This window comes from Dermacentor albipictus, chromosome 1 (assembly GCF_038994185.2).
Source record: "Dermacentor albipictus isolate Rhodes 1998 colony chromosome 1, USDA_Dalb.pri_finalv2, whole genome shotgun sequence".
Taxonomy (NCBI): domain Eukaryota; kingdom Metazoa; phylum Arthropoda; class Arachnida; order Ixodida; family Ixodidae; genus Dermacentor; species Dermacentor albipictus.
The window spans coordinates 232,362,667-232,379,871 of record NC_091821.1 but is presented as its reverse complement, the minus strand read 5'-3'; the positions used below and the strand labels follow the sequence as shown (position 1 = coordinate 232,379,871).

Sequence of the window (17,205 nt, the reverse complement as noted above, 5' to 3'; positions counted from 1 at the left end):
AGTCTAGTCTGTGTAAAGTTGCCCGCAGAGGGAGGCGGTGGACATCGTAGCGAGGGCAGGTACACAATACGTGCTCGATGGACTCCTCGCACCCGCAGGAGTAGCACATCGGGCTCTCGGCCATTCCCATACGGTAGGAGTATGCGTTCGTGAACGCCACTCCCAACCACAAGCGACACAACAAGGTTGCTTCGCCGCGGGAAAGGCTAGGTGGCAGTTGTAGCCGTAGCGTGGGGTCCAGTTGACTTAATCTGCAATTGAAGCCACTGCAATTGAATCTGCAATTGAAGCGCAGTCGAGGACGGTAGGAAACTAGGTGGGGTGATGAAATTAAAAAGAAATTGCAGGCGTAAGTTGGAATTATTTGTTGCAGGACAGGGGTAATTGGAGATCGCAGGGAGAGGCCTTCGTCCTGCAGTGGACATAAAAATAGGCTGATGACAAGTTGAGCAAGCAGCGCGTTCTCTAGCGGGCTGCCTATCAGCGCTTGATAATGCTGGGTGATAAATGTTTTCTTCTAAACATCATTTGGTGTCATAGTCTATAGTTACTTGCGCAGAAAGGGCATCTTCCGTGGCCAAGTCCATAAGCTGCATGTACTATGTGGTATTGACGGAGAAAAAAATAAAAAAAACGTTCTGCAGTGATAGGAATAGTGGGAATAAATAACTTGCCGCAGTTGTAAATGGAAAATTATAACGTTTTACACCACTTAATAAAACAACAAATTGATAAATCGTGTATTCTTCATTATTGTTTATGAACCGTTGCTCGACCAATTTATGGTTGCCGTTTTGCCAGAAATCGGCTGCTCTGGCCCCGAAAAGTTGTTGAGCCATTTTTAGAAGCCCTTCTCATTGCCAATGATGACGCTGCTCATTTTGTTCGACACTGAACGGAAAAGGTGATAATCCGTTGGTGCATTTATAGGCACGGAGAATATGGATGATGCTTAAGTCTGAAGAACCTCCCAATCGGTCTTTTGGTGAACGGCTTTAACGATGTTTGCAGTGCGGGGCTTGGGGTAGTTGTGGAGCAGGATGACTTGGCCTTGCCGATCGGGTCTTTCCTGCTTAATAGCCTCATTTACTCGATGCAACTGGGCTACATAGAAATTCTTCTCGACCGTCTTGTCCTTCTCGAGCATTTCCCAGTGCACCGGACCTTCCGAGTCCCACCAAACGCAAGGTCCGGAGAGTATGTAGTACGGAGAATAGGGAGTTTGGAGAGCATGGAAGACCTCTCAGCTATATTGGCGGTGAGCTCCACCACTGGAAAAGCTGGCGCCGCCGTCGGCGTGACGTAATATGAGGGATCACGTGGACACAGCGGCCGCGACGGCTACTTCGGAAGCGCTGTAGCAAGCTGAAACCGAAAGTTCAAAGTGCCACCTACGCTGCGGTTCTGATTAAGTGGGGGGTTTTCCCGCTTCTAGTGTGTACTTGACAACATTTGAAAGCCCTATAATAGGTAGTGGCTGCCTTTGAAGACGTCCAACATTGTATATAGGCTGCTGCTCGGTGCCAGACGTACGCAACTGAGCCCGGTGTCAGCCTTATTCACACGCACCCCCAGGACAAGAAGCTGCGTGAAGTTTGGATCGCAAAACCTAGAACCGGCAAGCAGCCATCGGCTACAACTCGGGTGTGCAGCAAGCACTTCCGCGAGGAAGATTTCTGCTACGGCGCCGGGGCTGCGATGTTCGGTGAGCAGCAGAAAGCGCGCAATGAGACGCTCGCCCGCACGCGCTGCTCGGCTAATGTCATGAAGGTTTGGTCTACGAATTAGTTGATGCCAGATAATGGCAAGTTAACTGAATTGGAAAGAGAACGGTAAGATGCACATTGAAAAAAGGCTTGGCATAAGCTCATGCGTTTGTGTTAGCACCAAAGAATGAATGTTCGGGACTAAGAAAAAGAAGCAGTGGGAAATTCGCTCAGAAGATGGATAAGCATGCAGTGCGACGCAACTTGAGAAATAATGACATTGAAAAGTGCAAAACTTTAGAAAAAAAAATTGAATCGTCGTGACGGCACATAAGACACCGCTATATAGGCGTCGAAATTCCTATTTATAACGAAAGTATTTTTAAACAGCTCTGATAGTGTACACGCAACAGTGGTTGCTTGTGTACGGTGAAATGTTCATATGCTGCAGCCTAAAGCTCATGGCACGGGGCGAAAACGTGCTCGCAGAGAAAGCAAAACATTGTGCGCGGACATGCATGCAGACGCGCAGTCGGTCGCCGCGAACCCGTGAGATCGCTGCTTTGAGGCTTCATTCTGGTATGCTTCATTTAGTTTTACAGATAGCTTACTATAAGAACATATTTCACATAGTTCGCTCTCAGCGACTGCCGACCTTTCACGCAAGGAGGAGGTTCGGGTGACTCCATCGCGCCCACGGCGCGCAGTGTGCGTTCACTGTACGTATTCGATAAAGAGGTAGCGTCTTTAAACCATTGTGTGCTTTCTGTTTGCCCAAGATTATTATTTTGACAGCAAAAAGCTTCCCTCGTTTAACGAGTGCTCGCAGAAATGTGCAGGAAGGCTCCGCGTGATGCTTTTATGCAGCGCCGACTGCCTGACCTATGAGGAGGAGCACGCCGCGTTATCCCTTATATTACGCAAGAGAGACGTTTCCGATAGATGGCGACTCCGTAACTCCTCGCCCCTGATATCGTCCTCTCCGTACGCAGCGCGAATGCCCCGGTCGGCTTTCTGACCTCGGCAAAGGGCCAAACGAAGAAGGTGTCGAAAGGGGAGTTTTTTCGTCGCCTGGAGCATCCATTTGTGGAGCCTGAATCATAGGCGAAATTTAGTTATGCGCAAAAAAAATACGATGTTAAGAAGCTTGTAGAGCAAACAAAGCGCATTCAAATGGTATATATACGAGGTGTTTCACGTAATTCGAACCAAAGATAAAAAAAAAGAAAGTGATTAACCGCAGCTGGTGAAAGCAACGACATATGGTTTGCCGTCATGTGACGCTCCACAATATTTTTTTTAATGTTCCGCTTAATTAGTAAATAACTGAGATTACTTACATTCTAAATTTTCAATATTCACTTTAGGACTAAGTGTTTCGTCACGTTCTAGAGGAGCTTCGGAAATGACCGCACCGTATATGCTGCGTGGTGATTTTTTCGGCATTTAAAGAAAGCCCGCGAGAAAATTTGGAGGAGGCTTAAGAAGAAGCTTTAGCTCGGGCCCAACTCCGACGCGGCCTATTAAAATACATGTTAAACGCAGAAACGGTTTTCTGAGGTAACTCCTAGACCGATTTTAATGAAATTTGTTGCAATTGAGAGAGAAAAGTAAATTCTAGTGACTGTTGAAGCGGAATTTCGGCTTAGGGCCTGAATTTTGTGAAAAGAATTTTCAAGAACTCGGAAGTTCGACAAAAAAAAAAAAATAGAAGCACTAAGTTTACAAATTAATAGCTCTGCATCAAGAAGAGATATCACGATTCTGTAAACGGCATCCATTAGATCATTCAACGCGGACAAATTTCTGATTATGAGTCACGCCGTAGTGGAGTACTCCGGAAATTTCGACCACCTGGGGTTCTTTAACGTGCACCTGAATCTAAGTATACACGGGTGTTTTCGCATTTCGCCCCCCCATCGAAATGCCGCCGCCGTGGCCGGGATTCGATGTCGCGACCTTGTGCTATAAAACAGGTGTTGGCAAACATAAAACAATATGATATCATGCCGTGTTGATCATCATCATCATCATCATCATCATCATCATCATCATCATCATCATCATCACCATTATTATTATTATTATTATTATTATTATTATTATTATTATTATTATTATTATTATTATTATTATTATTATTATTATTAATTGGCAGCCCCTTTGAAACGGGGCGGTGAAAAATAGCCACCTAGCCTGACTGAGTTAATCAGGTCAGCTATACATGCTTTCTATGCTAACATTCTGTATACATCTCCTTAATATTTTTTTACCTTCCTAAAAACATCTATATTTACCTCGTACTGCGACCTATGCCTGTAATGGACCCGATCGTATCAATCTCTTTCTTTTCTATCTTTTTTTCCACCAAAACTCCAAAGGTCTCTTGCTTATCTGTACTGCTGACGGTTGATGCTTCCGTCCACTGGATGAATACCTCCGTATTCCATTAGGATGTGCTGAGTGGCCTCGGGAAATTTGATGCAGCAGACACGTGCTTCATCTTGTTACGAATATTTGCTCCGGTATGTTTTTATGTTTAAGCAACCAGCTCGAGCCTGAAATAGCCATTAGATTAGCCTTTAGAAAGAGCCGTATAGATTTTCCCTTCTAATTTCTTTCTTGTCGTTCTTGTAAATCTCCATGCTCTTTTTTTTTTGCTTCTACTATTTGCATCCAATTTGCTGGCTATGTTTCTCCCACGTCCGCGAACTCTCTTCAGCGCCCTTTTCATGTAAACAACCTCCTCATCTACACTCACTAATTGTGGCAACGACGTGAGTGAATGCTGTTTTGATATGAATTGCCGTGCTACTCATCGGTGTCCAGAAATGTAGCGCAGGGTTTACGTAAATGCCGCAATTTTGACGCGATGGACGCCGTTTGCTGCGTGTAATACTGCTAGCCTTATTTACACGAAAACTACAGGTGTGACTCGTACCTGGTGGTGAGTCTGAACTCGCCACCTGCCGCGTTCAGACGAAGACTATTTTAGCGCCGATAGAAAAACGCTTCCTCTCCAATATACATATTATGACCGCCTGCACATTTGGATGGTCAATTCTGCCACACACACACACACACACACACACACACACACACACACACACACACACACACACACACACACACACACACACACACACACACACACACACACACACACACACACACGCACACGCACACGCACACGCACACACACACACACACGCACGCACGCACGCACACACGCACAAACACACTTTGTTGCGTAACAGACGCACTAGGACAACATAGTTTTGGTATTGAAAATTAAAGTACACCATAGTCGGCCCCATACCAACGCAACCTTCCGGACGCTTCAGAGTACTTTTGCACCCGCCGTGGTTGCTCAGTGGCTATGGTGTTGGGCTGCTGAGCACGAGGTCGCGGGATCGAATCCCGGCCACGGCGGCCGCATTTCGATGGGGGCGAAATGCGAAAACACCCGTGTGCTTAGATTTAGGTGCACGTTAAAGAACCCGAGGTGGTCTAAATTTCCGGAGTCCTCCACTACGGCGTGCCTCATAATCAGGAAGTGGTTTTGGCACGTAAAACCCCAAATAAAAAAAAAGAGTACTTTTGCAGAGCTGCCATCACGGCGTCATGCTGGTCATGCTGGCGGCGGATTTTCCACATCCACCGCCATGGTTTGTGAGTGGTGGCGCTAACACTCGCAAGGTTAGTTCTGGCAGTAAAACATAAATACCCAAGAAAGTGGATGGAAAGACGGCGCCGGCTGTAGCTCAACCAGTTAGAGCATCGCACGCGTAATGCGAAGACGTGGGATCGTTTCCCATCTGCGGCAAGTTGTTTTTTCATCCACGTTCATTGCCATTAATTTATCATTTCTTTAATTCAATTAGTCAGCACAAGTAATTTCCCATATGTTATCATTGGTGTCTTTCTTTGTTGGCTTCTCATGCTATGATTAATAAAAATCGGGCCCCTCGGTTAATCCCCTTTAATCTCATCGAGGTAACTTCAGTGTTCAGATATCCTGACGACACCCAAGTCCAGTTTTTGCGAAGCATACTTTCAAGGTGAGCCGGATTAGCATCCGAAACGTAGGATTGACGGGTGTTTACCTGCTTTGGCGGCTTGAGTACATATGCCTTAGGTTCCTTCAGTTTATATAGGTGATGGCAGAAACTATTTGTGGATAGGCTGCTTTTGAATGCGCATCGGCTTCAAGAACGCAGATGACTGGCCGCGCTGAAGATATCTTTTAACCGGCAAACGTCTTTAACTACGTTATTGTTCCATTTGATGTGTTCTCGTATTGCGATAATGAGGCGATTAACCTTGCGAGAGGCCTGCTCACAGTGCGCCGACAACTTTCCGCCCTGAAGTCAGAGAAAGAACCTCAGCTTGCATGACATATTGTGTTGGACCAGTCACGCACATTCGCCTTCACAAAGAAACTTCGAGACTAAGAGTTTTAGGCTAGAGTTTAGACCACGTGCCAACTTCGTGGTATGCCCCACACCAGGTCTGGCTCTTCAAGATGAGAGGCTTTCGCTCTACATTATACATTATATGTATACTAAAGAAGTTTATTAGGCTGGATTCCAAAGGGACGCCGCTAAAATAACAAGACCATGCCTTACCTTGAGCAGAGACTTGGTAACCCTCAAATTATGCAAAAAAAAAAAACACAGCTTTGATGTTCCCCTATGCCAGCTTCCCGTGACGTAACATATTTGGCAGCGTATGCGTGGTACAAACATTGCTTACTAATAAACGAGGATTACAACCCAATGTAACGGCGCAAAAGAGCAAACCTAGCAAATTTTGAAGTTTCCCACCACATTAACGTCCCAAGTACGCTAAAATATTTAACATCATTCTCTTATATTTGACCGTAACGTCACGCTGAGGGAACGGTGTTGCAGTTTGGGCTGACTATGAACTGAACGAGCCGACTGTGAACATTTTTTTGTTGCCAGCTCTCAATGCGAACAGATCTTTTTTGGGATACATTATTTCCTCTTTCTCTTTTGTGCGTGTGAACCATGGACTTCCAGTTAATAAATATACATCCTTGCTATTTGTGAGGTATGTAGTAGTCGGTTGCAAATTTTCACCTAGGGTATGCGTGTCAAAAGAGATTTTACCTTTTCAACTGGTTAAAGCACCAAAGAAAGCTGGGAATTGACAATCCCGGAGGTCTAGTTTTTCCTCTTTCACACTACAGCAAATGATTCAATCCGAAATGATGATTCTTACACCGATGTTTGGCACGTTTATTATTCGTACTGTACTTATATATTATAAGCCATGCAATTTATCTGTGCACAAATCTATGGCGGACTTGGGTTCTTCTACATACTTTCAAGTTTTTATATGCTTACGACTTTCTCAACCTATATCTGGTCAGTTTTCCAATACGCAACAATGCAGTTACGGTGCATTGCATAAGTTTGGATTTGTACATTCAGAGGTTTAGAGATTTTCTTAGTCATAATGCTTAATTGGCGAACTTTTCTTAATGCGGGCGATTCACTACGAGGCATATGACAAATAAGGACATCGAATAAACGAACGCAGCCCTGTGTGGCGCAGGTACTGCAGTAGTGACTTTGCGCACTCGTCCGTTATCCAGTGGGGATGGTCTCCGGGAACATTAGGCTTGAGTTTGGCTTCCTTGAGTATCTTGTGCCTAATATTCCCAGTTCTATGGCTAGCCACAGCAGGTGATGAGTTTCCGCCGTAGACACATGAGCCGGGCTCTTTGGATTGTCACTTGTCGGTTCCCAGGCCCATGCGACTGCAGCTGTCAGGGCCACCCCAGCACCAAACCTTTGAAGACATATTTCTTCCGCACGGGAAAGGTTGCGGGGAAGGAAGCAGACACACGGGGATATAAGTGCAAGTGTGCCCCGTCAGCGAATGGACTTGGAGGCGTAAAATTACTTGACGAATTGGAGAAGTAGGAATTGACACTTGGTGAATTACTTGATTAGACCATTTAGCTCTTCTTTTCTTTTGTGTGAGCAAACAGTTTGACGCAAGGCCAACAAAGAATTTCAAGATGTAGCACCAATTTAACTGATGAGAATAGGTGGGGCTGGAAGCTCCGGCATAGGTTTCCGGCTGCTTCTTTAGTGTTGGAGCTTAAAAACTCACAAACTGAGTTGCTGACACAAGAATGTAAAAAAAAAAAAAAAAGCTGGCGCTACAATTGCATGGCCCACAGTGTCTGAATCGCGTCTACATCAGCTGTGTTCCCTGTATGTTTGGTCGTGGCAGGTTCTCGCGCTTTCTTCGTAAGCTTCGTAATAGCATACGCATCGACATTTATTACGAGATGTACAGCGTCCTAAAGCAATCGCTAAAATCCCCATCTCTTCACTAAAGTGTCGAGACGGAGAAGTAGTGACACATCAACGATCACAACAGCAACAAATTCTGTATTTCACTCACGTCTTTCAAGAAAAACAACAACAACAACATAAAAAGGGCGGTTGAAAGCACAAAGAGAACCGTGAACCATGTTACAGTCTTCTGGTCAGCACAGTATTTCTGGGATGGTGACGGAAACGAGTACTCCGGCAGATGCCCTCCCTAACGAACGGCAACAGAACGGACAACGACTCGAACGAACGGTGGTGGTGGACGACGGCGGGACCGCACGTCATGCAAGTTTGGTCGGTTTTGGGGGGCCGCAGGCGCGGTCCCAGGAGCCTCGCCGGCGCAGACGCCCGCCAAGGGCGAACATCCGGTCACCCGTAACGCTAGTCCAGCTGCACGCCATATGCAGGTCGCTTTCTCCACGGGCCGAACGGAACGAGCCCCGTCACATATTCGCCTCGGTGGCACCCTTGGCGTGTTGCCGGCGGTGTGTGGGCCCGGCCGGTGCGACCTGCCGTGAGCGAGTCGCTCGCGGAGGCGAGGCGGGTTTCGCTTGGGACGTGCTCGCAGGACCGCACCAGCGAGGCGGTGCGCGGACAGGATGGGGGTATTTGATACCGTTACCGCTGTACCGTTACCGTTCCCATCCAGGCCCCAAGTCGCGACGCTATATACGGGCGGACTTGGCGTCTGCAAGGAGGGGCAACGACAGGGGCAAGGCTAGAGTTAAGCGCCGCGCGCGCGCGACCGCCGCGGCGCTTTTGAAGCGTGAGCACCGGGCAGGGCGCAAGCACGGCGCGGACGACGCCGGACCTGTCTTGTGTACTTGCCTCGGGAATTCCGCGCGCAGCTCCCGTATCTTTTTGTACTATCGACATATATTGGTTCCCTAGACACCGAAACAGCCGCACTCTTCAACAACAATCTAAGTGAAAAACGTCGACAGATAAAAATAAAACTGTCTAAAGACTAGAGCAACCTTGACTTTAAGATGCCGGTGCCAAAAGCACGTGCCTGTTTGTCTGGCGGTTTTGATGTATGTATCTTATGTACACGCGTTGGTATATTATTTATATCTGTATATATATGCACATATATGCGCTCAAGCTCAAAGAAATGAACACTAAACATATTCGAGGAAATAAGCTGACATCGTGAGAGCCGATTGCAGGTTTGCGAAGAGGCAGCGTGAAAGAAAGCAAAATGAAGGGCGCACAGAGGAAGCAAACGGCTTGTGGAATGTTTCGATACTCTCCGGGCGCCATCCACGAGAGCGCAGTAACTAAGTTGGTCTAGCCACGAAGTAGCGGGGAATGTTGCTGGAAGGCAGTGAGGGGTCTCGTGTGTGTATCGTGTCGCCGCGTCTGCTGTACAGAAAAATACGAAAGGCAGGCTCTTCTCTTTGTACATGACTTGTCAAGAGCGAGTACCCATGGCATTCTCTCTCGTTCTGCCTTTTTCTTCCTTTCCGGTGGGTCTGCGAGACCAATTACCAACAAGTGCTAACCGACTGACCGCCGATCGTTTAATGGGCAGGACACCACAAGAAGAAATAGAAAGCGAGTACAGCATATCGAGCAAATAAGGGTACAGTACACGGAATACGGGCCGTCCGCTTCTGTGTACCGGGCAACACACATAACATTTGACTAGATCCAACAGCAAAATAGACTCGAGAAACATTTTTTTCAACACGTGCGCCTTGGGGACCAGTATATCATGTACGGCGTGTATATAACGTATATGAATATATATCCCAAAAAGAAAGGGCGCTCAGCTTCAACATGCGCTCAATCTCGGAATACGCTGACTCGAAATGCGAACGAAACAGAGGGCGAGCTGGCTGACTAGAATGGGCTCTGCCGAAGGGACTAACGGTAGCGCGGCAGGACGCCGGTCTAGCGGAGCACGGACGACTCGTGTAAGTATGGAGGGCCCGGGCGGGCCTCTCTCTTTCTCTCTCGGGTGACGCAGGGTGTACGCAAATAAATAGCGCATGAGAGGTGATAGTGAGCCACATACAAAGGGGAATACACAAGTTCTAAAAATGTTCACGGGTGCGATGCAAACAAATGCCATACCACGGTGAGAGTGCGCGAGCGACAGGACTATGGCGTGCGCCGGCCACTTTTACGGAGCGTGGCTCTCGCGGTCGCCGGTCTAGTCCCCGGGTGCAGGACACGAACACACAAACGAAGCGCCGGAAGGGCGCGCGAGTGAGGAGGGTGGGATCACAAAGAAACGCCTCGACAAGACACACGAAAAAACGGACGACGCGACTGCTATCACAATCATTATTGTGAGACGGCCCCGGCAGGGTACCGAAGGCAGATTGACAACAACCACGCGGGACAAAACAAGAGGGGATGATCCGATGTGCGGAGGGCGAATGTTCGGGCGCACAGCCTTCAGAACGGCAGGCTGGAGACGAACATGTTCTCGATGACCGTCGGCGCGGGCACCAGGTCTTCGAGCTTCAAGTAGAAGATGCGTTGCAGGCCCTGTACGCTCAGGCTGCGCAAGTCCGGCAGCTTGGCCAGCAGTCGCGAGAAGTAGTGTGGCTTCTTCTGGGCCTCGCTGTTGTACGTCACGTGGTCCCTCAGCGACCCGATGATTTTCATCTGCAGCCGCTCCACCTTGGCACCGTCCTTGAGGCCGTGTCGCTCTGCGGCGCGGGAACGAAGCATGAGCGCACCGCCGTGCACACAGCGCAAAAGTGGAACAGCCTTGCACAACTACTCGCGATGACAGCACCCTGCCAATCCTTCTTACGCAGGGACCACATGCAGAATGAGGGAATGCAATCACTAAGGGATACGTCATACACGATCAGTGGCCAACAGTGAGCGCTCTGATCTTGACCCTTCAGACTGCCCTTTGTGTATTCGTAAATTTCACAATTGTTCCGCATAATCAGATGGCTGCTGCTGAAGTCTGATTAGACTCCCCCACTATTCGGCATTCTGTGTAGTTGCTTCGACTCGAATGCTAGCATTTGCCAGTTAGCTTACGTGCGTGCAGAAACGGCCAAGAAGGTCAACTTACCTGTCACGAGCGTCAGTGCTGCGAGGCATGCGAACGCAGATATGTCTATCTGCATGGCGTGCAGGCTTCTCGAGAACTCGAAGATGGCAGCCAACCATTCCCCGAAGATCCTCTCGCACTGGGTTCGGTGGAGGACGACGCCGTTACAGAAAGTGAACTCGTCATCTTCCTGCCTGATCCTGCACAGCACGCAATTGAAAAAAGAACGAAGAGCTTGTAAATAAGTTGCAGATCTGCATCGAATTTTTTTGCTCTTAAGATCATCTCCGCTTTAAACGGTTGTCGAATAAACAAGCATGCCATGATTTTTTACTAGAGGATACCACGGCTTGGACTGCAACGTTTAGAGGTTCATGGACGGGACGCTTGCTGAAAAAAAAAATGAAGACAGATACACCTAACACTTGACAAGCTACCTCTAAGTCGGCCTTTCTTACTGCAGGTGAAATGTCAAGAAATTTATTTCAGCGACAATCGTCTTCGTCATTGGCAAACTTATAAATTCAATCAACATAAAACGTCAACGTGCTGCTTCACCTCTCTTTTTCACATACATCTGGTTTGAAATAGTTGGAGATGGCAGGTGAATTTTTATCTGTTATCATTACGACATTACGAAAAGTTTATTTAATATGTGAAGGCCAAAAAAAGCGAAGCTAGGTCTATTGTTTTCCGTGTGAGTTCCTGCAATGGTTACGCGCGTCCTGCTGAAGCGACGCCAGCCACGTGTCTCTTGTAGCATGCTTACCTGTATGCCAGTCGAAGTGCAAAAAGCTCGAGGCTAGCAGACTGGAAGAGAAGGTCCTGGTCGCTTTTCTCCAGTTCATTGAATCCCGGAATCTTTTCGGAGAACGTTTTGATGACGTCAACCGACGAGGTCAATAAATTGTAGAACTGCTGAACTTCAGCTGCAGTCCTGCGGCTTTCATCGACCGGCATCTCCTGGCACTGTAAAGGAGAGAAATAAAAGAAAGAGCCCTTAGAGGTCACGAAAAGGAAGGTGCGCAGAAAACGCGACGCTGTCCTTGCCCAGGAAGAAGTGAAGTTTTTGACCAAGGTTTCGCTTTAGAGCCTTCAACCCGGAGGAAGCTGGCATGAGCACTTGAGGCTTAGGTACTTTTGATTACGACAACAATTGTGCATGCTTTGACAAAACCGAAGCTTATAGCACAAACTGAAAGTCACCTTCGGAAACAACTGAAGCATAAAAATGGCATTGTTACGAACGATCCACTGGCCCCTAACTATTAGGGCGATTTCACTTCTGACAGTTAAAGTTAAGCAGAATTGACATTTGGGATGGTTGGTGAAAATTCATCTTTGACTTGAATGCTGCGCAGAAGGCGAGGGATATATTATAGAGAGACAGAGAGCGATAGAGAGAATGAAAGCACTGGTGTGTCATCTTTTCTCATATATTGACCCTCGTTATCTGCACGCTGCTCTAGCCAAAGATGAGCTGTTCCAGCACGTGCGGAGGCTGAAAGTTTGTAGTGTGACTGAAAATACTATCTCTCAAAGAACTAATTAGACAGACACCGTTTACTACTACTACTACTGCTACTACTACTACTTCCCTCCGTGGTGGCTTAGCGGCTTTAGTGTTGCGCTGCTAAGCACGGAGGTCGCAGGATTGAATCCCCGCCGTGGCGTGCATTTCGATGGGGGCGAAATGCAGAAACGCCCGTGGTCCCGTGCTTTGGGGGCGCGTTAAAGATCCCCAGGTCGACAAAATTAATTTGGAGCCCCGGACTACGGCGTGCCTTATAATAAAATCGTAGTTTTGGTACGGAACACTCCAGAATTCGCACCTGCTACTACAAACTAGTAGTCAGTAGTAGTAAGTGGCTGGTGATTAAAATATGTAAATGAATAGGAAGGAAATTTCTGCTTAACTTATCTTAAATCCATTGGCAAAGTTATGTGATTTATTTTTGTATCATTTTCATCTTGTCAAGTTACGTTTCTTGCTTCGGTTTGCTGCTTCATATTCCGGTACCGTGAAGCATGCTGGTAAGTGCTGCTCTTGTATTATGTCTTAATCGCTGAATTCCAAATCTTTTTAAATAGATATGTACAACTTATTAAATTGAATCGTAAACTATGCTTGTAAGTGCTGTTTTTATATTGTTAATCGCTGTAATGCCAAATCTCTATCTTTCTTCTTTTACATAGATCTGTACAAATTAAGTAGCCTGTATTCAAAAGGAAAATGGGTCTTTGTCAAGCCGCACTTTTTCGACTTTTTGCCCATGTTCCTGACATTGTTTAATAATGATGTCGAATAAATCTGTCTGTCTGCTCGCCACACTGTAACTGTCTAGCTCGACACCTAAACAACGGCGATCAGAGGGAAGATGAGCTATTGGATCACTGGACAGGTACAGAGACAGCACCGCTGAAAAGATGGAAAAAAGGGATCAGAAAAGGCGATTTAGCGTCGACTTCGAAATGAGACCGACTCTCGTTTCTTTTTTTCTTTTTCCTTGCACGTACGCGAACACCTTTTGGCCTTCAGCTGTTCCAGCCTCCATGGAATACAGGCCGCGTGCTAACGATCGTCAGCAGCAGCGAAGGAAGGCTTACCAACGAGTAATCCCTGTTGGCGAGATCTGGAGAGGTGTCCACGTGGGCCCTGACCAGTGCCGTGATGAGGCTGACCGGCGGCGATGGCGGGGACTCCTGGGGACTCTTGGGCTTCGAAGGCAACCTGCCCCGTCGTCCCTTAAGGCTATCCGTCCGCACAACTGAAAGAAGCGCAGCACGTGAACGAAACCGATCGCGAACGAAACACGCCGGCTAAGCCAGCATACAAGATTTCCACGAGAAACCGAAAGGATCAGCAATGTAATGCTATTCATACGGTACACATGCATTGCAGGGTCTCACGATTCTGACTTCCGTTCTGTAGAGCCCCGAAAGAAAGCAGTTTTAAAGGATTCCACAACATATTTCCCACGTTACATGAACATCGTTACATGAACATCGTTACATGCCCCTTTAATGACGGCTTATCGCTTCCCCTGCCCAAAATGACTAACACAAAATACTAAAGATAGTGAAACAAATGCACCAAGTTATCGCGGTGGGTGGCGTGTTGTTGTTGTCTGTGATAGTGATATAGTTCGGGACAAAAAGGGGGTTTAACGACCTCTACTATAGGTACGAACACATTTGAAATGCTGGGAATAAAGATATTAGTTTTTCATTTGCGTAGATACTACTGCAGCACCAGCACACATCTTTGTAAATGGGGGAGGGATACTCATACAAAATAAAGCACGGATAATAAATCGGAAAAGTATAAATATATTTTGAAAGGGAGATAGAACGGCAGTAATATAGATTTAGGGGCTAGTGATTACTCCATAGAAAAGACTTGCATATAAATTTTTTGACAAAAATTGTCACACGGCACAGCAATCAACAACATTACTTAGGGCGAAGGATATTATTAATTTGCAGGCTGCAAAGCGTGTTAGTACTTGTTCTTGTGGTTTAACGCAACGAAGTAACGCCACTTTAATTAAGCTGAAACTAAGGAAAATTGCCGCTTACCTTCTTTGACCATTCCGACAGCGAGACATTTCTGAAACCTGCAGAACTGGCAGCGGTTTCTTCTCCTCTTGTCGACTGGACAGTCTCTGTTAGCAAGGCACACATATTTGGCTCCTTTTTGAACTGTCCTCTGCACAAAAGAGATAATTAAAATAAGAAAATGTAATTTGAAGATGAAGGAAAGAGCGCAAAGAATAGGACGAAATGGAGCGTAGACAAACACGGCGGTACAATGTTGCATTATTGGAATTTAAGAAACTATGACGGCCAACTGGCCAATAATTAAGTCATTAGTAATCTCAGTTAATTATGTAAGAACAAATGCGATTGTTTATTCCTAAATTACATGACTAAATCATGGCTACATTTCGGATCGTGCTCAATTAGAGGGAAATATACTCCTACGCCACCGGGTTGCACGAGAGCTCTCGGAAATGGAGCCAAGCACGGGAAAAACAGTTTACTCTCCGATAAAGGAGTAGCCAGCGCTACGCCCTTTTCTCGGTGCGTCCACACATTCGGAATGCTTAACAGTCCAAGATGGTGGAACTCCTTTTCGTGAGCGTCGTCTGTATACCGCGGTAGATGGCTGTCGGCGCGCGTTCGCAGAACCGTACCTTGAAGAATCCCTTGCAGCCCTCGCAGGTTCTGACGCCGTAGTGCTGGCAGGCGGCGTTGTCGCCGCACACGGCACAGAGCTGGTAGGACGGGGTGGCGGGCGGGGGCGACGAGGCCGCGCTCGATCCCGATGCCGGGGGCGTCCCGGGGGCCGACGGCGGGGCCAACCGTCCACTGCGCACGGGGCACGCGTCGTCCATCAATCAATGCGAACACGGCCACGCATCGAAGCACTCTGACCAGAAGGTAACGAATCCTCCCGTTTAAATCCCGGCTCCCTTTTATTTTCCCCACGCTTTCCTAAACTGAAATGTCATCGCAGGTAACGCAGCACAAAATAGAAATATTGACACCACCCCATTTTTTTTTCTTCTTCTGCTCTTTCAAAAACACAAGTTCTTTATGGGAAGTAGTCTCTGTTAGCTGCAAGAATAAACGCGCATGATATCATAAACCAAGAACCAGTGGTTAGCGTAAATTTTGATCCGTAATTTGATCCTGCTCACTAGAGACTACGACGAAGATCTGCATATGCGTTGACCTGCGTTTTTATTCCAGTAGCATCAAAAAGAAAAAGAAAGGAATAAATTTGTTCTTACTGCTGCTTTGCTATCGTTTAAGTTGCTCCAGGAAGGATCCTAAAGCAAATAACCGTCCTCAATGACAAAACACAGCATGGCTATGCAAGTAGCCGTACACTTTAGAACCAGACAAGGCAATTAGCAGCTTGCAGTTTATTAGAGCATGGTAGTTGTTTTAAATACTATATAGAAGTAAACTCTGTGAGTAAACTCTGGTTTCAGAAGAAGACATACTTCCGACCCGTTGACTTGCGAAGAGAAACAAACACAGTTATACGAACATGCAAGCCAGAGAACGACTCCCAGCAGCAAGAAATTAAGCCGCCCAAATCCTGCCACGTGGAATGCACAGTAAAGTAGGAACGACGCGTCAGGACAGCCGGTACTGACTTCGCTCTTTGCGTGTAAAAGGAAGTGCACGACAACGACATGATGAAGCATGAAGGGGCTGTGCCAGAGGTAGCACGGAATCGACAGTCCCATTGCCGAGATGTAAACACTTGTTCGATGGTGAGTAGATTGCAATGCTCTTACCGCTTACTTGACACCGAAAGGTAATCGGAAAAATACAACTGCCTTATGTCTGTAGAGGCATTCTGACTACCACAGCTATACTACTGCGACGTACCAGCCTATCTCCGAGGCTATAAAACCCCGCAGCGTATGGCGTTTGTTTTTCTACACTACTAATACCATAGGAACTCGGCCAAACAATGCTCGAAATGACCGCCATAGGAAGTGACGTATATACACTGCATCACAATGACAGAAATATCTGGTAATATGGGCGGTTTGCTTCGTGCATATTTCACCTAAAAGGCGCCACCGAGCGTATCCATGCCCTATGGTTACAAGAATAAGCGAACAAATGCTACGAACAGCGGCTTGTCTAGTCTGTTACTGGTGTGGCGCTAGTTAATAATCCCCTGAATTCTGAGGAGGGTAGCTTTTTGAATATTGCTCCAGTGAACTGACCAGTCAAGTAATTTGCCGAGTTCTTAGTGTTCCAGGCTGCAGAAAAAAAATCGTACTCCTTCCACAATCCCGTGATAAAAGTATCACAGTTATATTTTAAGTACTGGTATCTTCCATGAGAATGTTATATTCATATACTAGCGTGGATGACGTCACAGCAGGAGAAAGAGGACGTCACTTCTTGGCGCTTTCGTCTTTCTCCTCAGAGTTGTTTCGCCTTCCACTAGCCGCTCCCTCACTATAGCGATGAGAGTGAGGGCACGTTTTTTTTTTCTCCAGCGAGAGCAGACGGCTGCCGTGCACGGATAAGAATGTGACCTTATCAAAATGCGATCACAAAAAGTTGTGCT

General features: G+C 46.9%; 1 protein-coding gene across 1 annotated transcript in view; it reads right to left on the bottom strand.

The window, feature by feature from the left end:
- Nucleotides 1-8,117: 8,117 nt before the first annotated feature.
- The window catches only part of Hr38 (Hormone receptor-like in 38), a 37,494-nt gene continuing 28,406 nt past the window's right edge, over nt 8,118-17,205 (bottom strand). The window contains exons 5-10 of the mRNA XM_065425846.1: nt 15,299-15,473; nt 14,682-14,811; nt 13,710-13,870; nt 11,872-12,071; nt 11,124-11,302; nt 8,118-10,743 (exon numbers count right to left, since the gene is read on the bottom strand). Coding sequence (XP_065281918.1) covers nt 10,487-10,743; nt 11,124-11,302; nt 11,872-12,071; nt 13,710-13,870; nt 14,682-14,811; nt 15,299-15,473 — 1,102 coding nt within the window. The 3' untranslated portion in view covers nt 8,118-10,486. The remainder of the gene's footprint in view (nt 10,744-11,123; nt 11,303-11,871; nt 12,072-13,709; nt 13,871-14,681; nt 14,812-15,298; nt 15,474-17,205) is intronic.